We start from the raw sequence: 25,883 nt of genomic DNA, 5'->3' as shown, positions 1-25,883 counted from the left end.
GAAGTTTATCATTAATTTATTTCTTATAACAAACTATTTTAACAAAGAAATAATGTTTAGTGAGAACGAAACATTTGAAGTTATCCGTTTATTTTACAAGAATGATAATAATGTGAATGCAGCGCGCGCCAAGTATGCGCGTTTGCATCCGTGGTTTTCAATTCCATCTCGAGCTGCATTTTGCGACATTGAGCGACGCTTTAGAGAAACAAAATCTATTGGAAGACAGAAACGAAGAATTATTGCAAATGAACGATTGGAACTAAGTAACTATATTACTATATTTTCATTCGAGGTTTATGGTAAATTCAAATGTTAAATTATTATAGAAAGGCCACAGTAAATGCTTCAAGACAGTTAGAAATAAGCCAAAGTAAAATTATTAGAACGTTACATAAATATAAATACCGCCCCTTTAAAACTATGCCGGTCCAAAAACTCGCCCAAAATAAAAAAAATCAGCGATTAGAGTAATGCAGAGAAATGCTGCGCCTGGAAAATATATTTATTTTTTGAAAAGAGAATTTAACAAAGCTAATTATGCACTAATATACAGGGTGTCTCACGGTGATGCCCCTTTAGAATTATTTCAGGGACTACCTCGATTTGAATTTTGAAAATTTGGGATACCGGGTTTTAGGGCATGCCCTTCTCCACGAAAATAATGGCGTTCACGTACCACTTCCCATTATGCCGGAAGTTGTCATCAACTTGCTTATTTTAAATGGAACACCCTATATATTATTGCTATTCTGGATTCTACGTGTTTAGGTGGACGTTTATGAAGTTTCCCTATTCCTAAAATTAACCGTTTTCGAAATATTAAATTTTTTCCAAAAAGGATTTTCAGATGACTACAAATGAGTATTATGTCTATTAAAAATACCTTCTCTCGTGAATTTTGACTCGTCTATCCATATAATATGTTGCAAAAATTGTGAATCTTGGTATCGCACTAACATCGTTTCACAAAATTGTACACGTTGCACGTCGTCACCCGGATGAAGAACAGAAAGTAGCTTAAATTTGTACGCATGCATATCATTAGTTCTTAGCATCCTGTGAATGGACGCTCGTGAAATGGAACTCTTTAATTTAGTGATTTCCATTATTCAAATGTTTTTTCTAATACTGTATTATAAAAATTCAAAAAAAAACTAAAATTTTTGTATTAAAATTTGTTTTTGTAATTCCAATAATAAACTCCACATATTCCACACGCATTTTGTACCCTCGATACAACTTTTGAGGTTATAATAACGATACGGTTATATTTTTTTCAAACAACTACGTTGATTACTTGAAAGGAGAAACAAGAAAAATATCTCCTTTAATTTTTCTACGGAACAAAACTATTTCGACGGACTTACTTACATTCGAATTTTCTCGTCTCCGTCAAGGAAATATACCCATTCCCAATTTGTGTAAAAACCTTCTTCAGCAAGGCCCGCAGGAGTTGCTGCGGTCGTACCCAGATAAAATCTAAATATTACATCCTGCTTTGCCGGGAGATGAAGCCGTGAGCGGCGGGGCGGTATTTTCCTAAGGGGAGCAAGCTTCAAAAAAATATCGAAACCAAAGAAAATATATGTTTTGTTATAACACACAGTAAAATTTTCCATTAATATTTTTTAGTTGTATCTTGTACATTTTCCATTTATTATCTAGAAATATTATTCTTTTTTGGGTTTAGATAATTTAAATCGTTTGTATTTAGAGCAAAATAAGTAATTATTACGTCGTTCTTGCCAAATTGATATTATTAATATTTGCTCCAAATATTTTTTCCGTGTCTAAAATGTTTTTTCTATACATTTTTCTTGTTAAGTACATACAAAATAGTTTTAATGCTTGAAGATGATTATTTTCTTTCATCGCACCTTTCTGATGTTTAGAACAATATTTCGTAGGTTTTATAAATTTTTATCAATTACAAATAAAGAACAAGATGTACAAATAAGTAATTGTCTTATTTTTTTTTTAACAATCGAAAATGTTTTTTCTCTGGACCCAACATACAACAAGTTTTATCAACTCATTTCCAAAGGAGAAATGTCACTTTTTAGATGTATCAAATAGCAAATAGCCCAAAAATCACTTTTTCAATTAATGTTTCGAAATTTGTGAACGTCGTTCTCAAAACATTTGGGAATCCAGATTCCTCATATATTTTCAACTATCTATCAGCAAAGATTTCCGAGGTGTTGTCTTGTAAAATGTTAATCCTGCAATGTCTTTTATGTTTCCTTAAATTCAGAAATGTGGAACCTTATAGCTGCCTCATTTGAAATATATCCTCTGATTTGAACAGACTGTGGGTACACATGTTGCAAGTGACCCATTTTTAGGCGTTACTTCAAGAACGCCGCCGGACGCACCACAGGGTTCCCGGAAGCCGACCCCTGAAGAGTGGCGCCAGGACCAGGGACTTCTGCCACCGACTACCAAGATACCTACAACCGAATGCACACAAAGAAGACTACTCTCCAACGAACACTAACCCCGTTAACATGTCTTTTCATACACAAGTTTTCTTTACAGTAGTTTTCAATAAAATTCTTTATTATTACCGTTGAGAGAGAGTTTATTTCTTGCTGTACAGCGAACTTTAGCTCTTAAACTTTTCATTAACGCTCAGTTCTGTTTACTGGCGAATGTTTTTGCTTTTGCATCGCGAATTTGTTTAAAAACATTTGTATGTGTTTTTAATTTTGAACTTATCGCTTTATCGAAAACATCGGGGGAGGGCCCTCGTCGTCCGCTCGCTTGCGCGCCCCTGACGCTGAACGTTCGCCCGACGCTGTCCCGTATCTTTCCTGCGCCGTTGCCCCGGCAACGACCTCGACGCCCCGCATCGTTGGCTCTCGTGGAGGCTTTTAGGGAGCAGCGGGCGAAAACAAAAAAAAAAAAAGGAAAGCAACGGGAAAATAAAAGTCCGCTTCCCCATCGTTCCGTTTCATTGTCTCCTGGTCTGGTTTCCGATGGTTGACGTGACGCGGCTCGATTATAATAAAAAAAAGAGGGTCTTTGTAAGGGAAATTACTGTTACTGTTCGGAAAATGTTCAAGGGCTTCCGAGTTCTTGCGGTTTACTTGTGTGCGGTTTCTTGGGGGAAAAAAAGGGAAAATCATAAAATGTTAGGGAATCTGTTGGAAAATAATTTATTTCCTTCTCGTTTTCACCTATTCGTTTTTTTTTATAAACTCGTCTAAAATTTAAAGGGACAGAAAAATTTCCAAATTTTTTTAATTATTTTTTTAAAGACTAACGTTCAAAATTTTTTTTCTCGATATTTGATGAGTATTTAACGCGAAATTGTGAGAAAAATAACGAAAACAAATTTGATTCGTCTTAATCATTAATTGATGTTTAAGGAGCAATAAATCTGCACCTTTAATTTTTTATAAAACTTGACGATTCAGGAATGGAAAACGGTTCGACCTATCTATTTCAAAATTTACATGACTCATAGGCATGTATTGCGCTAAAAAAACCTACAAAAATTGGTACTTTTCGCAATATTTGCAAAGTAGTCGTTGATTTTCCAAAACAGCGGATATAGTTATTTTTTTTTGCATTTTTTCAACTTAATGCTGAATATATCAAACTTTCTTTTTCTCAAACATACCAAAAGACCCTTGAAAAGGATTGATTCAGGTTTCTAGAACCCACTTTCCGTTCGCTGTAGGATCATTAATTTATGAGTATCGATGATAAAAAAAGGTAACTTTTTACTTTTCAATTGCCGGTATCTCGATGAGAAATTATCTTACAGAAAATTAGAAAAAAAAGCAAGTTGAAGCTGATGGATCATTGACTAAATCAGAAAAAAATTCTTAGCCCACGTGCATTTTGAAGAAAAAAAAATTGTAAAATTTTTGCCTCCCATTATTATAGGTAGTCTTTCCGAAGTCAGTTGAAGATATATAAAAAAAGCCTAGCAATAAAATTAATGAGTTTCATAGGCGTCCTTAAAAATTTTCTGCTAAAGGTAAAAAATGCCAACAAAATATTTTAATTATTTAGGACATTTAGGACTCAAACAATTGTATTGGTGGTAAATTTCGATTTGTTCCGTTTCAAACGGTCTCCAAAATGCCATGTTGTAATAATATTAGTAAACAAAATATCCCTATTTCTCCCTTTCGCAATTGTAAAATGAAGGATTAATAGAAGGTAATATAATAAATTAAAATTACCTGAAGCAGACCAAATTCCACATTGCTGTACTGCACTGCTAGGCCAGATAATTTTTCGAGGGCACCAAATACATCAGTGATGCAACCATGTAGGTACTTAGGGATCGCGATCTACAGTCTACTGAAAACACAAACGCTATTGATTGTCCCAAAATCCACCACCCTGTTCCTAAATACCGAGCTAAATACATATACGGGGTGTCCGGAAAGAACGAGTTATATTTAAAGCTAACTTTTTAAATGAAGAATAAATTACTTTTAAATTACGATACCAATAATAATAATTAAATTTGAGGAATCTAGACATCTACAAATAGATAATACCGATTTTTCCCGCCTCTTATTCACAGGCATTTGTAGAAAGATTCGAAATTAGATTAATCTGGTAAGGACAGCTTTTTGAATTTGTCCATTAAAACAGTTATAGGTTTGTGACTCACTTATAACGCATTTTTGAGGTTATAGGGAGTTTTATTTATCGTATTTCGTCGAGTACTATCTTCGCTGAAAGTGTATGCTATAGTTAATCACATTAGTTTCCCATTTTCCCAGTAAACGAACTTTTTCGGCGAAGTAGCAAGCACGTAGCGAACTTCTACCGACGCGTACCAAGCGCTCGACCTTGACGTACACGTCGGGAGAACGGAGAGTAGTTCAGTGGGTCGGTAACTTTGCGCAGATGACAGAATTTATATCCCGTAAGTATCTGTCTGTAATCGGATTCCGCAACTGCTGCCGCAGCAACCGCTTCGCGTTCCCTCTGCTAAATACCGTTTGCGTGGATTAAATAGACAACGCGGGATGGATGAGGGGGCTAGTTGGTGCGAAACGTCGAGATTGAACAAATCTTATGGTAAGAAAGAGATTTAAAGTAAATTTAATAAACGCTGACCTTGCTTAACAAAAGAATGCGAACATATTGAGAACCGCTGTAGTTGAGAGGGAATGTCGCGGCGCATCATAGTCAAGTGTTCTACGTTGCCACCTCTTTTAAACATGGTTCGTTATGTAGGTTCAATCCGATACCATTGACTTACCTACGTCATAACTGGTAACTGGTGGTATTTGAACGAGTCTTACAAATTTTACAGAACTCGTTCTGCGTCCGTAGCTTGTTGTCTATATTCATCGTATACCAATAGCAATTCACCAATATAATACTAATGTTATTATACAGGGTAAAAAAAAAGATATGTATGTATAAACATTTGAAATTTACCCTGTTTGTGCATTTTATTTCGATATTCCTTAAATTTCAATGCAACAACAGGTACTACCGAAGCATAACTCACTGCCAGAAGTAGGTAGTTACAAAACGTAACGCTTAGCAAATTTCATTTTTAAACGAATGGCTTGACCCAGATTCGAAATCAACCTGTTAATAGTATTCAATGGAATGAAAAAAAGCTCTGAATTGTCGTACTTTTTTTTCTCGCCTACTCGAGACGAGGTCATACCTTTCCGACAATCTACCAAACCCGAACAGAACCAAAAATCGTTGACGAAACCTCGGTTTTCATTTGCCGAACTACGTTTTCTAATACGAGAAACCAATAAACGTCTCTCGAAAGTGTCGATTACGGCCATTTAACGAAGTTAAACGCGGTTCGCCGCACGCTCGGCCGTGTCCGATCGTTAATTGTCGCCATTTAGCGGCTGCAACTGCGAAGTCAGGTATGTGGTAAAAAACAAAAGCAAAACAAATCGGGCGTACCGGGGAGAGCGCATTCTCCTCCTTATCGAGGTTGTTTGGTAAACAGAGGCGCGTGTTGGGCCGCTGCGAGCTTTTGTCCGCGAGTGTACCTGCCGCGTTCATACGCCGGCTCTGATCCGTATCGACGCGGCGGGGATATGAAGTGGAATGAATGAAGCCGCGATTCTTAATTGCTTTCTCGTGAATGTTACAACTAGTCGTCGTTAAAACTTACGCTAAGTAACCGTTTTCATTCCCACCGAACCTTTATTCTTCCTGAATGCCTAAACTTTACGATGTCAAAATTTCTATGAATTAGGGCATCTACAAGAAAATTGATCTGTTGCAAGCTTCTTATATCCTACTTACGAATTTCATTTGTAGGAAATCATTTCAGGATATTATACTTTCTCTAATTAAACAAATCTTGTCCACACCCTGACACTTGTATAAGATTTCCCTAAATTATTTAAACGCGTAAATATTTCGTATATTTTTTATTTCCATCTTCCATCGTTCTGTGCAAAAAAAATGTATTATAGCGGTTTGGTCTTCAAGTGAGGAGAAAAACTCTAAGTAGCATGGAAAACTTTATTCTACTAAATTCACTGGTAACACGTGGTTCGTGCCTCGAAATGTTTTCGGTTTTATCCTTGTCCCCAGGTACCTACTTTTTTTACCCTATCCTAATTAACACTTATCCGGGTTATTACCTACTCGGTTATGTACCCTAATAAACAACAACTAATTTATGTTTAGACCCTACTTATTCTAATATCATTTGCTAAATACATTAATTTGGGATAATCTCGGATAATTCAAAGTATAATTTATATGGCTCGTAAATTCCCTGAAAGCAAAATATATTTATTGGGGCAGGTACTAAATGTAGTTGTAGCGTACCGCTACAGTATAAAATATACTTCCGTCATCCATCCACATTATTTTTGCGTTTTTCCCTCAGTTCTCGGTCACCGAATTGTTTCGTTCGCATTTTTTAAGGTTGATTTTTATCTCCACGTCGCAATTCAACATTATGATATACCTTCTATCAGAATTCGAGCACGGTTGAATTACTACCGAGACCTTGAAAAAAAATGCCTGAACCTTCAGTGAAGTATAAATAGTAAATTGGGCTAAATCTAGCTCGAACCGTCAGTCTGTTTAATTGCCGTATCGAACGTATGTAGATATCGACAATGTCTATTCAGACGCGCAGCAAAGGGAACTTTGCTTGAAAAAAAAGAGTATCTCTGAAATTTGGGAATATAACAAATCAAGGCTTTGTTTTAGTTGAGATTTTGAAACATCGTAAAAGATCTTATTAAGTAGGTTTATATCGGTCGATAGCCGCACGGTTTAAGGCGTCAGTACTTAAATCGATGTGTCTAACTGCCCGGGTTTCGAATCCCGCGGCCGGTGACCGTAGATTATCTATACTTGTACGGAGGATTGGCGCCCTCTGTGCAGGTATGGTAGGGTGGAAGAATGTTGGCTTGGGTCAATGTGAGAGATTGACACCGGCTGGCATTTGACCACCCCCCTAATTAATGAGGTTTTCCAGGTTTCCCTCATTCCTGCACTGAATGGTGGTTAGGGCCTACCAACATAAGTCGTTCCTGGGCGCAAATGCGGCCTGCGTAATAATAATATACCGCCTCCTCTCCCACACAAGTCTCCGACTTCTGGGCTAATTCTCGTAATTAGAATGAGGAGTAGAGATATTATAAGTAGGTACGTATACAGGGTGTGGCGTGTATAATCTTTAAAATTAAAAACTACAGTTTCCTAACGGTATTTGTATTATACGAAAAAGTTCTATTTTTGCGTTTTTTTTTTTTCGTAAATTAAAGTTCAATTATGGATCAAAATATTTTCTCTTGAACGGTCCTGTCCGTGTGTTGTACGATAAGTTACGTGCTGTAGACCAGCCGCGTAAACAAATCGTCGTTGAAAGTTTAGAAAGACACTTCTCAATTTTTGGGGAATTTTTCACTGCAAAATTACAAATTGAGAAAAATGGATATTTTAAAAAAACTTATATGTTCTTATTATAATAATTAATAGTATTAATATCTTAAATGCATTGTTGTTACTGCAAGAGTTCGCAAATAAAACCACATCCGTAAGCATCTGTAGTTGCCAACTGCAAGCACTAAACAAACTCTATTAAAGTATGGAACAAAATTAAATAAAACATACCATTTCTGGAGAAAATGTTGAAATTGATTCATTTTATTATGGATACAGGCATGGCACCGACGCACCCAATTTTGGCGATTATTTTCCAAAATTCCAGGTATTCCCCTACTTATGTCAGCAGCTTCAAGTATACGATTTCGCAATTCTTCCACAATAGCAATTGGAGTATTGTAAACCAATTACTTCAAGTGATTCCAAAAATAAAAGTCTATTGGAGTTAGATCGGGTGGCCGAGGTGGCCACGGCACAGGACCGAAGCGTCCAATCCATCGCTGAGGAAACATTTTATTCAAAAGTGTCGTTACTTCTCGAGTACTGTGTGGAGGAGCACCATCTTGAAGATAAAACATGCGTGCCCGAGTTTGTAATGCCACATCGTCCAATAATTCAGGCAACCGGTTCTCCAAAAAGTCAGCAGATGTTGGTCCATTTAGTCGTCCTTCAAAGAAATGGGGAGCCACAAGTAAATCGTCTATTATGCCAGCCCAACCATTTACCGAGAACAGATGTTGAAAATGGGTTTCCCTCATCGCGTGAGGATTTTAATCGGCCCATATGTGCATATTATGGAAATTCACTTCATCACGGGTAAATGACGCCTCATCTGTTAGCTGGCGCCTTAAGATGCGATGTACGGTACGAGATGAGATTCCTACTTGCTGTGCGAGTCGTCGTAATTGTGGGGTCTTCGTCAAAATTTTCCAACATTAAGGTTCACTTGCTGACCACGTCCTTCTCCTCGAGGAATAACACTTCCCGTATCTCGCAGCCGCTGAACGCACAGTAGAATTGTATTTGCACATGGGGGGTGACGTTGTGGTCATAGCTCCCGGTACCACCTAGTCGCCGCGAGCGCATTTTCTCCGGCTGCATCATACACTAACACCATATCGACACGTTCGGAAATAGTAAATGTATTGGTTTCTCGGTTCATTGTTAGACGAGTTTGTGCACAAACTAAAAAAATAAGCAGAGTAAAAAATAAGAATCTCGTTTTTACTGTAATTGGCACGCTATTCTTATTTTTTACTTCTTTATAAAAATTACACTGTCACTATCGTGGAATTACAAAATACAAACTTTTGTCTGGAATCTTTCACTTTTTAACATTGATTGGTCGATGGACAAATATTTAATAATTAAGTGAATAATGGATTCAATATAAATACAAAATTACAAATTGACTGCACAAATTTTTTGACAATGTTGACCTTCTTTTAGTATTACTAGTATTAGATTATACCGACTTAAATTATAATGTTGCATCTCGGGTTACATAAAAACATTTCCAAAGTTTTTAATAAATAACATAAGGTCGGCCTTCATTTTCGTTGAATAAATGAACTTTAATTTACAAAAAAAAAGACGCGAAAATAGAACTTTTTCGGATAAAAGTTTTCTATTACAAATATCATCAGGAAGCTGTAGTTTAATTTTTATAGATTATACACGCCACACCCTGTATAGATCAGATTCTATTTCAGAAATTGCACTAGTGCCCATTTGGACAAAACAATTATAACAATATCTCGGAAACTTAATTTTTTTATCTAAAAAAATTTGTGGTTACTTAAGACATAGAGAGAGTATAGTTGTCAACATTACTCAGAAATTTTGATGTTAGGGTTAAAGCGAACTCTACAAAAGTTGTAGATTTTTGCATGATCTACAACTTTTGTATTGGATACTTTTTTTTTGACGTCAACTTTCGTCGTTAATCGCAATTCTTCACCACATTTCAATCCTCCACTACTCCCGCTCACACATTTATTTTTTTACTTTTATTATAAGCTCCTTTACCATTTCCACTTATAGTCCAGGTAACATTTTTTTCCCTAAGTGCAATTCGGTTGAACCACTAAGGGACCACCTACTTTTCAAATTTCTTTACGAATTTCATGATCAAAAAATTTTTGTGAATCAGATTGACCCATAGATAGATAGATAGATAGATAGATAGATAGATAGATAGATAGATAGATAGATAGATAGATAGATAGATAGATAGATAGATAGATAGTTTATTTGGCTATTTTACACAAGTACATGGTTTATAGCAAGTCAGTACAAGAAAACAAAAGGCATAGTTTGTATACACATAGCACACAGCAGTCAACATTGAAGTGAATTAGAACACTAATAAATATAAATATAAAAGCACACAAAATACCAAAGATAGTCGAACTTTGCAGGACCCACATAATCTAGAAAATATTAGATTGATAATACTCATCTACAGAGTAAAAACAGTGAGATAAAAGACTTTTTTTAATATTAATCTTGAAGCATCCCTCATTCATATCCGTTATATGGCAGGGTAGTTTATTATATAATTTAATGTTTAGAATATTTCTTTGCGATTTGACCAATCTGGATCGAGGTACAAGTAGATCACCCGCCACAGCAATACGTGTATTATAATTATGGCGGTCAGACACCCGGGAAACGATATTCCTGCGAGCATGTATTTCCATTAAAGTTTGTAATATAAATATACAGGGCAGTGGTAATATACGAAATTTCTTGAACAGTGGTTTGCAATGTTCACTGCTACCCACATTTGCTAAGATTCGCACTGCACGTTTCTGGAGACAAAAGATTTTTTTAGAATCAACTGCATTGCCCCACAAGACAGTGGCGTAGCTGATCAGGGAATGAAACAAACCGAAGTATACATTTATTAAAATATGAGGACTCAATAATTTACGAAACTGTCTTAAGAGAAACAACACTTTAGACAGTCTCGTACTAAGGTCGGTTATGTGTTGATGCCAATTTAGAGTGTCATCTAGAGCAATTCCTAGCAGTCTGCAATGGCTGCCGTTCACAAAACGCCTATTGCTGGAGACCGTCAAATATTGGGTTTTAGCTTTATTAAGCTGCAATTCATTTGCCGAGAACCATGTTTCTGCGTTTGCTAGCAAATGAGCCGCAGACTGATTTATATCTGCAACATTCGCATATGAGCTTATAAAAGTGGTATCATCCGCAAAAAGTACAATGTTGCAATTTCTCTCCCCAAAATAGCATAAGTCATTTATATATATATAATGAAGAGTAAGGGTCCCAAGACAGAACCCTGAGGCACCCCATGTTCAACACTCTCTAATTTTGACTCGTGACCATTATTAAGATCAACAGATTGTTGTCTACCTACTAAATAAGATTTAAACAAATTCAGAGGTGTACCCCTGATTCCATAAAATGAAAGTTTGTTTAACAAAATTTTGTGCGAAACACAGTCGAAAACTTTCGACAGATCGCACATTGTCAGGAAGGAATGTTCATGCCTCTCAAACCCACTAACTATCATCTCTACAACCCTTAATAATGCTTTGGTAGTAGACTTTTTACTGCAAAATCCAAATTGAGCAGAATGCAACATTGTATTTTTCAAAATACTCAAGCAACCTATTTTTTAGCATTACCTCCATGACTTTGCCAAATATGATGGAAATAGGTCTGTAATTACCAATTTCATTTAAATCACCTTTCTTATGTATAGGTAATACTTTTGATATTTTAAAAATGTCAGGGAAAACACTGCGACTAAAACAAATATTTATCAGACATGCCAGTGGCTCAGCCAAGTAGTCAATCGTTTCTTTTAAAAATTTATCATTTAGACCATATGCATCAGTTGTAGATTTTTTTAGCCTAAGGATTATTGGACGAACCTCATAGTGTTGTCCGATGATTAGATTAGATTAGATTAGATTAGATTTTCTCTGTTCTGTGGATCTATGAGTAGCAGGGGCTTTTGAATTTCTCGGAGAAATTGTTTCTTTGCGTTTTTTCGCGCAAAATAGTTACTACTTTGTTTCAAAGAACTGAAATTATATTTTCATATTTTCAGTGGATTTTTTTCATAATTACCACATATTTTTATCATTTTCTTGAGTTGAAGGCTAAAAACATTTACAATTTGCATCTGAGAGTAGTCGGAATACTCCAAATGCGTTCTTATCTCAAAACAAATGGATACATCACCCCTTCGAGAGTTCATCGTCGAATTCCTCACACCGAAACCGCATCTTTACATAATCCCAGGCATTCGGGGCGCGCAAAAACCGGCGTTCCAGGATTCCTGGCCTCGTTCGGCGAGCCGTGGATCCGCGACGACACGGGAAGGACGATCTGGTGGCCTCTCGAAATAACCCGAGCGGCGTTGCCGGCTGCTCTATCTGGAAACTCGTGCCGTGCCGTTTTGCCATCGATTCGCGCCCTATACGTCCTTGTCTTGCCGCACGCCAAGCGAGAGCCACCGGGGGTAGGCGTGAGGGAGACGGTGCGATGTGGGGAAAGCGCCCCGCGTGTACCGTAACGACTCTGTTGAGGAATTGATGTGGTATATTACGTGGGAGATGACCGCGTTTAACGCGGCTAGCTGTTGCTGATCGGGTTCGAGGTAGGGGTGTTCCGAATATTTGTGTTTTCTTACAAATATGTAAACAAATACAAAAAAGGAAGAGTCGTCGGAAAGCATAAGCAAAGAATCTGTATTTTTATTTTGGAACAAATCTTATATCGATAAAAAAATTAAATGACTAAAAATACATTTTTCCTTTTATTAAAAAGGGCTCTATAGCAAATAGGCAACCAGTAATACATATTTATAGATTTTATTACACAGTTTGTCTAAATATGAATTAATTCACAAATAACAGACTTTCCTCCATTCTAACGCAGATTTTCTATAAAATGGAGTTAGTTTGAAACTCAAATTACTTTTTGTTGTAAAGAAATTTGTAATTTGCCGCTTTTGAACAAGCGGCATCGTAAATAACAAATTTCTTTACAGCAAGAAGTAATTTGAGTTTCAAACTATGTATGTATGTATAGAAAATAAAAATGTATTACTGGCTGCCTTTTTGCTATAGAACCCTCTTAAATAAAAGCGAAATATTTTTAGTTGTAAGTACAGCGTGATTCATGCTGTTTTGACCCCCCCCCCCCCTCATTAACTTGTTTGTTTTTAGAATAATTATAAAAAAATGTAAAATACAAACGTTGCACGATTCTTTATGAAATTTTCCAAAATGATAGTAGAAAAACAAATGAAGTCCATACAAAATGGTCGCGGATGTTAATTTTGTTAATTTAAATGAAACACCCTGTATATTTTTACACATTTGGATAGAGAACGTTCCCTGTCGAGCATAGTCATATAGGGTTTGTTGGTCCATTTCTAACAATAAGCGAGATACTATTAAAAAAGAAAAAGAAGGTTTTTTAAATATTAAAAAAATAAGATATCTTGTAATTGTTAGACTTCTTTTAGGCATTTCTGCCTTTTTTCCAATGACGTAAGGATTTACTTTAGTTGTAATATATTTTGACATATCGCATATTGATATGGTCCAAAATGCGTATAGGTATTTTAACTAAATCTCACTAATTAGGCTGTGAGGGGCCTAATTACTCATGGACAATGTAGGCCGTGACAGTGACATGTAGTACAATGTCATGACAACATTGTTATTGTTTGACATTTCTTATTATTATTTCATAAACATATTTCAGAAAGTATTATTAGTAAGTAAAAAAATTGTTATCGATCTGTATTATAAACGAATTGATTTTCGAGATGCATGATGAAAATTTTTGAAAATTATTGCATTTACGAAAACATTGGAAATACACTGAATATGTTCGAAATTCGAGTGCATTTTATTCCAAATTGAATTTTAATAAAAATAAAATCTCTTCTATTTTATTTGGAAAACGGCCATTTTCTAATAATAATAAAAAATTTTAATCTAAAATAATTTAAGTACTACGAAGTGGTATTCTACATCGATAATAACTGTAAAACTCTGTGATTCAATAAAAAAAGCCTTTAGGTCATAAAAAAATTAAAATTCTTACCCCCAACAATGCGTTTTGAACGTTTGGACATTTATAAAAAATCGTATTTATAATAAACATTTTTGATAGATTTTTTTTGTAAAATTGACGATTTTAAGGATACTTCTAATTTATTCAAATGTGATAAAGCTTATTTTAGATTTAAAAAAATGGTAAGTATCTATTTTGAATTATTCGTTTTCCAATTTTTTTTTCTTTGAACTGTAAGAATCAAGAATACTCTAATCGAATTTCCGAAATATACAGTGGCATCATAATTCTGGAGTTTTTAGTCTTTCAGTATCTTCCCCTGTGCCAGGCAAATGTTATGTTTTTAAAAAACTTTAACACGCCATATCTCGGAAATTAGATTGTTTATACGAACTTTTCTTTTTTAAAATGATGCAAATAATCACCTTCTGTAATATTTTTATGTACTTAAGTTTTACCCCGTCTGTACCATTTGGTAATAATATTTTTACATACTTTAACAGAAGTTATTAATTTATTTTTAATGTCAAATTTTTAGTAATTTCATAATATTCGCTTCCACATTCACGAACGTCGCAAATTTTACATGCGGTATTTGCCGATTCCTGAATATTTGTTATTTAAGATGACAATTCTAACGAATGTTTTCGAAACTGCCAAATAAACTGATTTTTAAAACGTTATCTTGATCTTTTGGCTCAAGGATTTATGGAATTGATTTTTAAATTATTTCAAGTGTGATAAAATACAAACATAAAAAAAGGGAAACAAGTGTTCTAGGCTTACATAAATAACATTTATGTAGAGTGAATCTTAAATGTGAAGGTACCTGTATAAGTAATAGTTTTTTTTTGCCTAAAAAAAGGAAAAAATAGGAAACTAGAACTGGAAGGTATATGCCACGGTAAATGCTTATATAGCTTATAACTTATATGCTTTGATTATTACTGTATTTATTAACTTAACGTTTATTTGGAATGTTTTTTAATCTCGTATCAATGCGCGTATAAAATTTTGCACAATACGCTTTTAGCATATCTACGATTTCATAAAGATATTCATAAGGTGGCCATATCCCTGGCCGAGAAATGGTGAAATTTCTGGCGTGTTTAAGTACCGAAATCTTGAAAAGTAAAACGTGTAGAACAAAAGTAAGCACAAAAATAAAATCCTTGATGTTTTGTTTATTCATTGTTACCATTTAAATTTACTCAAATAAAATAATAACTTTAAAAAAAGCGTTTGTAAAACATACGTTTTCTGTTATCCTAACCCCACATTTTAAGAATTATTTTCACGTACTTATAAATAAAAGTAAACAATTTTATATGTACGACTAAGCAACTAAATGTTATAAGAATATTTACATGTGGAGTTATTGTATATAAAAAAGTTAGTATTTTCATAGATTTCAGTACCTAAAACCTTGATCGTTTTTTGCACGTGTTTATTCGTTTTACTGCGGCGTCTTTGAAAATACTCAGGTGGCATGACATAACATTCCTATTATTTGATAAGCTTTAGATTATTCAGTTATTAAATGTTTGAAATTATTTGTCTTTGCGGAAAACACTATTTAAAGAATATGGGCCCTTAAATGCACTTAAAAGAACACCGTCCGTGAGAGTAACATGTCGACACAGATACGTTTACCTATCAACGTTCTGTTGGCTCTCTTCCTTTCGAGAAACAACGACCATAGAATTCTAGGATAGGATTCTAACAGAAGCGTATTCAGTTCCTAATGTAAATTTTTACTTATTATTTACTCTTTTCCCCTCCACCTGCGCTCCTGACTTCTGAACCATCAACAGCTCCCATGTGTTTAAATCCCGTGATTTCTAAAAATACCAGACTTGGTATTTACTATATTTCGCCGTATCGGATCGAATTGTGAGTCATCTTTGGCAGCGGTTTTACTCGTATTTGTTTTTACCACAACGTCATGTATTTAGTTTATAAGATCACATTCTTCTAGTAACTCTAAAAATTTAAAAATACACGCCTAGGAACTTGGTTGAAAAGTTTGGTCATCACATAGGCGCCACCAGAAAATTTTCCAAAGGAACAAATTAAATGTACTATAATATAATTAATTGAAGAACTGTTTTAGTTTTATTTTAGTATTGTGTATTGTTGTATAATAATGCATTTTTAATTATTAGTTTTTAATATGTTTTCTAAATAATCAGATTTTCAAAGTTAATTACTAGAATCTATTTTATTAATTGAGATACACAGTTAAATTGACGCACACTACCAATATTTTTATGCTGTAATTTAACTGTGTATCTCGATTAATAACAGATATAATAAGAACGTGAATCAAATTGTTCGGAAAAGATGAAGGAATTTCAGAGAAAAAATTGCAATATATTCCAAATCAGTAATGACACACCTTTCTTTACAAACAGATTTTCATGAGATAAAAATTGTCACTTAATAATTAAAAAAGAACGTCAATTCCAGATTAACCGTTCACTAGAAAATCTGATTTGAAACTGGAGAGTGTTACTTTCGATGCTAAGTATAGTTTAAATTTTCTTCCCCCTTTTAACCCATGTTTCCGTTTCAGATTGCGAGCAGGGCTCCTGGGAATCGGGCCTGTCCTACGAGTGCCGCTCCCTGCTCTTCAAGGCCCTCCACAACCTCATCGAGCGCTGTCTCCTCTCCCGCGACTTCATCCGCCTCGGCAAGTGGTTCGTCCAACCCTGCGACGCGCCGCCCAGGAGGCCAGCCGCCGCCGGAGGTGGCCCGGACGCGACGGCGGCCACCGCCAACACCCACCTCAGCTTCTCCTTCGCGTTCTTCGTGCACGGCGAGAGCTCCGTGTGCGCCTCCGTAGACGTCAGGCAACACCCGCCAGTGAGGAGGCTCTCCAGGTGGCACATGCAGCAGGCGCAGGCCTCCACCTCCGGCCTGAAAGGTTGGTAGTCAAGATGAAATAATTAAATCACAACACTAATAAAATTTCCAAAGGTTACCATGGTATGTGTGTGTATAAGAAGCTAGATTGCATTTTCGTCTTGAAGTAACTAAAATTGTTCTTCTTAACACTGTGCAAAATATCAAAGAACTAAAGTGCATTTTTTAGTCCAAAGGTGGAGCTTCAATCACGCCCGATATTAATAGACACTTTAGTCCTAAGTTATATAAATTTTTTGTGCACCTGAAGTAACTAAATTTATCTTGTTATTCACCAAGGAGCTAAAGTGCATCTATTAATCCCAAAAGTGAAGTTTAAATTATATATTTATACATGCCTGGTTATAAAATGAGAGCTTCAATTGAATAATGACATTAAACAGAAGAAAACAAACATAAAAGTAAACATGTCATGTGAGAGAGTAAAACGCACTTTAGTCCTGAATTATATAAACTATTTTTTGCACTCCCTGATCTGAAATAACTAAAATTAAACCAAATACCTATATAATGTATTGTGTACCAAGGAAGTAAAGTGAATCTTTTAATCATGAAGCTTAAATCACACCTTTTCTGGGTTTGTAAAAGACACTTTAGTCCTGGGGTATACAAAATTTGACAAAACTTAATTTAGTTGCGAGATATGCAGGGGACTTTTAACAGAGTCCATTATAGCAGTGACAAACACATAAAATCTTAATAGTGGCTCAAGGACTAAGGTGAATTTAGTCAGGTAGTGCACCAGGGAGCTAAAGTGCAAGAACTAAATGAGTAGTCCTAAGATGCATACACCATTTTCTTCACTGCCTGATCTGAAATTACTAAAACTAAATACATAGTAATTATAAACTGATAGGGCTAAAGTGTATCTTTTAGTCTCGAGTGTGAAGTTTACTCACTTTAGTTTTGAAATATGTATCAAGGGAGTAAAATGTACTTTTTAATTGGAAAGGATGAAGTAATCACGCAAGGGATTAGCACCTTGGATGTAGATGCTCTATTTTGTGTACACTCTGATCTGACATCTATAAAATTAAACTAGATACACAACTATGTATCAAGAGAGTAAAGTGCATATTTTAATTTCGAGTGTAACTAAATAAAATTATAACTAGTTGAAAGGCTACTCAAAAATATTCTTTATTAAAGCTATTGCTATTATTCATGTTATATTACTTAACAAGTACTTGAGATGTAGTCTAGTTAATGTCAGTTAGGTTAGATAACAAAAACATACCACTAAGCATAATACTGATAAAAATATATATTTTTAATACCCGAATAATTTGAGATCAAGATTTTGTCAAGATTAAGACATAAATGAACGACAATATTAATTTTTTATCGCCAGATCAGTTACCGAAAAGTAAATAAATATTAAATTACTCTAATTGCAACGATAATGATTGCGATGAAATCCTTTTATTATGTTTTTAACCCATTTATTTTTTTTTATGAAATACATCTAATTCAGATACTAAAAAAATATTTAGTTCCATATTTTGAAAAAGTAGAAAATTAAATTAATGATTTTATGAACAAAATTTTTTTGAAATAAATGTTGATATTCTAATTCTGTTTTCTGAATGCCAAAGAGACACCACTTAGCTGGACGAAAAAAACACTTTTTTGTTCTAAAACGTCAAATAAATTTATCATAATTGTCTAAATTTTTAATCAATTTATCGGCTATTTTAGCAATATTTGGAAACATTTTCCAAAAAAATATTGAACAAATAGTTTTTTTACTCACTGGTGCTTACAAAAAAACTTAATTCTTGATTACAAATGTAATACTTTGCAATTTAGAATAAAAATTGAACGGTTTTTTATGTTTTAAATCTGTTTAAACTTTGTACCACTAAACGGTTTAACATTCGATGAACTTTCAGCGATCGTGGCCCCATTCGGCCTGGCTGGCACCCTGACGGGCCAAAGTTTCAAATCTTCCGAGGCCACCACCCGCCTCCTCGACGACTGGAGCCAGTTCTACCCCCTGGACAAGTCGAACAGCCTCACCGACAGCAGCGTGGTGGAGGTGATCGTCGGAGGGGTCAAGATGAGGTATCCCTCTTGCTACGTCCTCGTCACCGACCTGGACGACAACGACAACTCCATCATTCTAAATGGGCTGCCATCCAGTCCGCCCAGCGAGAGAGCGGAGAAGAGGGGCGCCAGCCCCGTTTTGGTCCACACTCCGCCCCCCAGCCCCATGCAGATCAACAGCAGGGTGCCCCAGCCGGGTTCGTACACGGTAAGTTTTTGCCCAAGTTAATATATCGACAGTAACTCTTTTTACTTGTAAAATTAGGTAGTATTAAAATTATTATTTATAATTTTAATTAGTTGCTATTATAAGACTATATTTGTTTTATTATGAAGGTCCAATAAATTCAAAAAAAATTCTAAAAAACCTTAAATGAAGTCATTTGATAAGATTCTTTACAAAAAAATTTTTAATTTGTTTGAATTAGCTTAAATTTACAATAAAGTAAGAATAAGACAGTAAATATGTTTTTTAAAAAATCTTTCAAATGTTTTTTTATTAACTTCGCAATATTATTTTTCATATTTAAAAGTATTTAAAATCTTTTAAAATCACATTTTTAAAGTATGTTTATTTCTACTCCTACTTATTTGTTATTGTGGCAATTTATTTTGTTGTATTGGCTTTCGAAACGGCATAAAAATATTGAAACATCACTGTACGATGCCAAAAGTTCAACGAGACCACATTAGAAACTTTTGCATTATTTGGAGTTATAATGTGTGTTAATACGTGCCCCATTTTAATTTTCATATCGTTAGTAATTTCTTTCCTAATAGACCAAGAAATAAAGGTGAAAAATCATCGAGAAATTGTGAAAATTACTGGGCGTGATTTTATTGATGGAAAGTCTTGGGAATGATAATACAAGAAACGTCTCATCAAGTGGGTCATGAAAAATGTATAGCTTCATTGTTTTTTATCAACAAATAGGTCAAAAATTCGTCATTTTTCGTTCTACGCGTTATTGTAAAAAAATTATTAATCTTAGCAAAAAATATTCAGCAGACGATTTGATCTAGAGAGACTCATCTTTAAAATGAGACTTTATAAGTTAAAATTGCTTTATAAACAAAAAATTGATTTCAAAATTAAATGAGAAAAGTGCTTTTTCTTTAATTGTTAATAACTTTTTAAATAATTAATTAAATCTTACCAAACTTTCCCAAAATGTGAGATCTGCAAAAGATGGGCTCTATCGGTCAAATATTTTTTGTAAAATTCCATTTATTTATCCCATTTTTGCAAAAAAGGCCCTGTTTTAAATGACTATTCCGGGGGTAGGGTTATGACTAAAACATTCTTTTAGGGCTCATTTTCTTCGAAGGGATACAAGTATCCTCTAGTTAAAAAAAATTGCTAACTACGGACCTATTGGTCGTAGAAAATTTTTTTTTTCAAATATAATAATAAAACCATAGGTTTGAGATTTGCGGAACATTTAGCTCCTAAGACCTACAACTTATTACCTTTAGAAATAAAAAGAACTAAAAATTAAAAAATACTCACATCTCTGTAAAATATACTTAAGTAACATCTCATTTTTGTCATTGATTGAATAATATCCTTGCTAATGTGAAAGATAATAATTTGAATTTTACTCTAATTATTGTATATACAGCATATATTTAATGGATTTTGTGCTTGCACAATACAAGTGTTAATTCACATAGGTGCAGTGTATAACGTTTCTGTTTCTTTTCTCAACTTAGTGTTAATTTTAATATACTGTAATTATTTTATATGTTTTCTATAAGTAAGGCCTAACATATTTTTTAATATAAACTGTAACAATAAACAATAATTTGTAGGTTTTTTACGAGCTTAGCCCAAAAAGAATGTTTTAGTCATAATCGTGGATAAATAAATGGAATTTTCCAAAAACTATTTGACCGATCGAGCCCATCTATTAACGATATAAAAACTCACATTTTGGGAAAGTTTGGGAAGATTTTATTAATCATTTAAAAAGTTATTAATAATTAAAGAAAAAGCACTTTTTTCGTTTAATTTTGCAATAAATTTTTTGTTTATAAAGCAATTTTAACTTATAAATTCTTATTTTAAAGATCTAGATCTCTAGATCAAATAGTCTGTTGAACATGTTTTGTTAAGATTAATAGTTTAACGCGTAGAATGAAAAATGACGAAATTTTGACCTATTTATTGATAAAAAACAATGACGCTTTATTTTTTCCATGACCCATGAGATGAGACGTCCCTTGTATTATCATTCCCATGACTTTCCAACAATAAAATCACGCCCAGAATTTCAAAATGTTTCCTTTACTGGTCTATAATGTGTCTGGCTTACTGTCAAATTACTCTTTTACGCAATGCATGTGAGGAGACGATTGACAGTTTCTGGGTAATGGCCGCTTAGGTACATATTTCTGCCAAAATAATATAAGTTGTTCGATATGTGATAAAAATACCCTGTACGACAGCTATAAAATTTGACTTCTTTTATGCATTTGCCTTTTAGTTCAGAGTACAAATGCGGAAAACGTTTAATACATTTATTAATTTTAAAGGCCTATCGAAGATATTTTAACATTTCTTTAGATGTCTCCGTTCACTGAGATTCGTTTGTTAATGACTCACAACTGCCACAATCAGCGTGAGTTGGCTTTTCGAATCTTCGCATTCGATTTGGTACACTCTGAAGCTCATGTCTCATTTGATTTGATATATGTATTTTTAATTAATCGATGCTAATGTCTGTCCGATTGATTCTTTTGCTATAATTTATGAATTACATAAAGACCGAGATGAAACGACTGTGTCGAAACAAAACTATGCATCCAAGGCCATGAGCCAATGAGTCAGGAAAGTATTAAATCTTTTATAAACATTGAATTTATTAAAAAACACGCTGATTTGTCCTTTTCGAACGAATAGTTTGTAAATGGCAGGTCTCTATAGTAGCATTATCTATTTGGACACAATTTGATTCATGGCGTTTCTGCAAAGGATGCCCTAACTGGTGCAAAATTATTTTTTTTTTAAGTATAAAATAAAAATAGGAAAAATTCTATTATCAGTGTGCTTTTTTTTTAGGTGTCCGTCGAGCACATCAACTCGATGTCCCGAGAGCAGACGGCGGCCACCGTACTGCCGGAACGTACCTGGCAAGAGTGCGTGCTTGGTGGGGGGACGGGCGGGCAACATCAGGAGAAGGAGTTCAACGGTAACTGGGATTTTGTAGATCCCACCAGGAGGACCAATTGTACCTGTTCTAAGTGAGTAGAAAGCCTAATTTTTTGTTGTCGATTTCATCCTGTTCTTGCGATAAAAACTGAATTCTTTTCACGTAGACAGTGTCCTCAGTATAAACAGTTCTGACGTTTGACAGTCGCAGCTACCATAACCTCAAAATGTAGAAGTTTTAATTGTTTTTTTTTAATATATTCATTAGTTTATTACTTGGTGCACCTTTTCTTGTTAACTATTTTCCATTATTTCATACAGGGACGTGTATTTTTTGTTGCAAAAAAAAAGATAATCGAATTTTTGAGGTTATGTTTGTAGTATCCATAGATTTTCAATTAAATCGTTTATTCAAATTTACTGTTTTATAATTTTTATTGTATTTTTATTCAAGTGATTTAACTTTGTCGATTATCAGAAAACGGGACAAATTAAATTTGTAAAGAAACAGTACTTTGTGACATATTTACATGTTTATTTATTATTGTTTTACTTTTATTGAATATTTTTTAAAAATTTATTAATTTTAAATTTGATGAGATTTTGTAAAATTCTGTTTTGCTTTATTTTTATGAAAAACTGAAAATTATGTGTAGTGAAAACATAATATTCTATTCAAAATGTATTTAAAAGCTTACACAGGATTTTAACTCACGAAGATTTAAACATTTTATTTTTAATCGACTTTTAAGTTTGTGCTGGCAAGGGTCTATCTTATCTGCAACAAGGTTTCAGTTTTTATGATGTAAGTGATGTAAAATAGTGTATTCTTACCGAGGTAAGTATACTTTTTGTTGTAAGTAATGCAAGTGCTATCTCCGATTCTTGTTAAACGCAAGAGCAGGCAAGTTAGGTGAGGCCGTTCAGGAATATATGACGTTCATCAAAATAAATAAATAAAAGGCGTTAAGGTGTCCCAAAAAAACCGAATATTTTTTTTCGTGTCTTGTGAAAATATGTTAGTTTATCATGTTTTAAGTGCCCCCTCGAAAAATCAGCTCAAAAAAATTTGTTTAGAGGTAAAGATTTTTAAAAATTTCCAAAATCGTCAAAAATTGGGTTTTTTAATTTTAATTTTTTTTCTTTATCATTTTCTAGGTTGAAAAAAATCTCGATTCTGAAAATTTTCGAGGCAAAATTTACTACACTGAGTTTCAAATATTTATAAATTTTTAATTTTTTAAAATGTAAGTGTCAGGATTTATTTCTATAAGTTTGTTCATCAAATTCAATAAAAAAAATTATTGGTTCGTTGATATTTATTTTTAGAGATAGTTTGAAAACATTTTAGGTAAAATATCAATTTGAAATTTTCAGAATCGAGATTTTTTCAACCTAGAAAATAACGAGAAAAAAAATTTAAAAAAAATTCAATTTTTGATTTTGGAATTTTTTAAAAATCTTGAGCGATCTCTAGACATTTTTTTGAAGCTGATTTTTTGAGGGGGCTCTTAAAACATGATACTCTAACATATTTTCACAAGAGACACGAAAAAATATAATATATTTTTTTTGGGCTACCCAAATGTGGCACAAAATCCAAAAGTAAGAACATTTTTCACAACAAAATCCCAAACTTAAGAAATGAAATTTCAAACTAGAACTCAAAAAATTGAAAACAACAAAACTCAAAAATTATTTGTTTGTTTTTAGATTGCGATGCCATGGCAGCATTTTGGTGACATTCTTGAATAGATAGCGTTAATTTTCTGTTAAACTTTCAAAATTTTAAACATTTTTGAAAACTGAATTATGATAGTGTGTTAAAAATGCCAAAAAAAGAATCCTAATAATAATTATTAATGCACTTGTCTCGAGTAAATTCCAGTATTGGTATACTAGGACCGTTTCTTTTATTTATTTATTTATTTATTTATTTGATATACCATTCAGCAGAAATTATCCAATTACTGAATGGATGGGAACACAATATGTAATATATAAAAAAAGAAAAATGACAGTAACAATTGGTAAAACAATTTGAAGACAAAAAAAACTATAAATAAATTTAAAAGTAATAAAACTTAATAAACTCTATTATTTAAAAAAATTATTTTACTTTATTATTTAAAATTCTACTTGTTTTAAGTATGAGAAAGGTAAAGAACGCCTCAATTCCCGATCGGTACATTTCGGCTGTGCCACTAGCCGCAAGGTAACCGAACGGTACTGAACTTGTACCAAAATTTCAGGTGTAGAAAGCTCTTGGGCGCATCGACCAATGCAAATAAGTGGGCTGCGAGTAGCGGGACGTCCCCCCGGCCTGGAAAGGCGGCGCGGGGGCGCGTGCCCTTCCACAGGCGCTCCCCCATACCACTGACATCTGAAAGGTTGGTCACTCGCTTCATCGTTATAGTTTGGGCAATCTTTAAGGTACCGAATCTCTCTCGAATCGACGCCGCTTACACCTTAAACTGATTTTTAATTCTTCAAACATATTTCGAGCAAAATAAATTAATTGATTTGATATTCGGTTTGTCGTCGTGGGACTTAAGAATTGCCCGAATTGTAAAAAGTGGGGTGACGGGCTGACAATAAACTTTGCTAAATATTAATACATTGAGTCATTTTTTTTTACTAATGAACATACCATTTTAACACATTAAAACACATTTGGTATTGGTTTAAGTGAATAATATTCCTCTTTAGCATGTCTAATATTTTCAGGCCATTTTTTTAATGCAGCATGTCCCCATTTATAGGAGTACAGGTCGTTAACACAATAAGTGAGAAAACAAATGAAATTAAAACGTTTTTTATTAAGAAAACCCTAATATTGAATCACTTTTAAACTACATATGCCCTTACACATTATAAATCCTGAGCTTGCTACAAGAAAAACTTAATTGTTTGTGTGAAAGTGTAAATTGCTCCTTTTAGAAACAATTGCTTTCTCAAATTGTGAAAACTGAATTTTTTTTAACTTCCACTGGACAGGCCAGTATATACTCAAACCTCATGAATTTTGTTAAATATCGTCTTTCTCAAACTTAATCGTAGACATTTTTTTTAATATCACTGTGATATTTAACAATGAAGACACACAAACACACCGTACCGTCACTAAACGCAGAATTAAATAACTTTATGAGGTTATATGCTTATTCTACACAAAAAAATACTGCACTATAAAAATTCTTATTTGATTCCAGTAAAAACTAATACTTCGTGCAGAATGTGCAAAATTACTCACCGTATTGCAACACCTTCTGGTAAACCAATAAACAAAAACCGAGATCTCTCTTATTGTCTTGATCTCTCAACTTCTCGATTTCTTGTGGAGTCCGACGATGATGATCTCCCGATTTTATAGAAAACCGATTAACTTTTAAATCTGTAAATCTTGCGATCGTCTATGCATGTTCAATACTAAACTATAACTGTAAATGCACCATTAATGTCTCGGTCGTGCCAAGTCTAATATACAGGGTTCTTCACGGTAAATGACCTGTTAAACATTTCAGAGAGAATATGACTTTGAAATTTTGTTTACGGGGGATATCAGATATGTTCTCTTCAATGAAAATAATGTTATCAACGAAGCACTTCCGTTTATACGGGAAGTAGCTGTCAACTTCGTTATTTTAAATGGAACACCCTGTATATTATTGCATTATCAACAAAGTCAATTAAAAATAAGGCAAAAATGTCAAAGCTTCCCTGTACCTAAATCTAATCGTTTTCGAGATAATCGTCATTTTACAAAAAATTTGACAGATGCAAGCGTTTCGAAAATTCCTTATATCTTTCTTCGTTATGGGAGCTTTCA

General features: G+C 33.9%; 1 protein-coding gene across 3 annotated transcripts in view; it reads left to right on the top strand.

Moving 5' to 3' along the window:
- LOC108903939 (mediator of RNA polymerase II transcription subunit 13) overlaps positions 1-25,883 on the top strand; it is a 178,919-nt gene that overhangs the window by 130,870 nt on the left and 22,166 nt on the right. For 2 of the 3 annotated variants that reach the window (XM_018706290.1, XM_018706289.1), the window contains exons 3-6: positions 16,508-16,858; positions 18,750-19,111; positions 21,965-22,146; positions 24,307-24,444. In XM_018706290.1, the coding sequence (XP_018561806.1) occupies positions 16,508-16,858; positions 18,750-19,111; positions 21,965-22,146; positions 24,307-24,444 (1,033 nt within the window). The remainder of the gene's footprint in view (positions 1-16,507; positions 16,859-18,749; positions 19,112-21,964; positions 22,147-24,306; positions 24,445-25,883) is intronic. The other variant, XM_018706292.1, reaches the window with a different exon arrangement.

This window comes from Anoplophora glabripennis, unplaced genomic scaffold (genome assembly GCF_000390285.2).
Source record: "Anoplophora glabripennis isolate ALB-LARVAE unplaced genomic scaffold, Agla_2.0 scaffold111, whole genome shotgun sequence".
In the NCBI taxonomy this organism is placed as follows: Eukaryota; Metazoa; Arthropoda; class Insecta; order Coleoptera; family Cerambycidae; genus Anoplophora; species Anoplophora glabripennis.
Note: the sequence above shows the minus strand (reverse complement) of the source record. Positions and strands in the feature narration are given on the sequence as shown.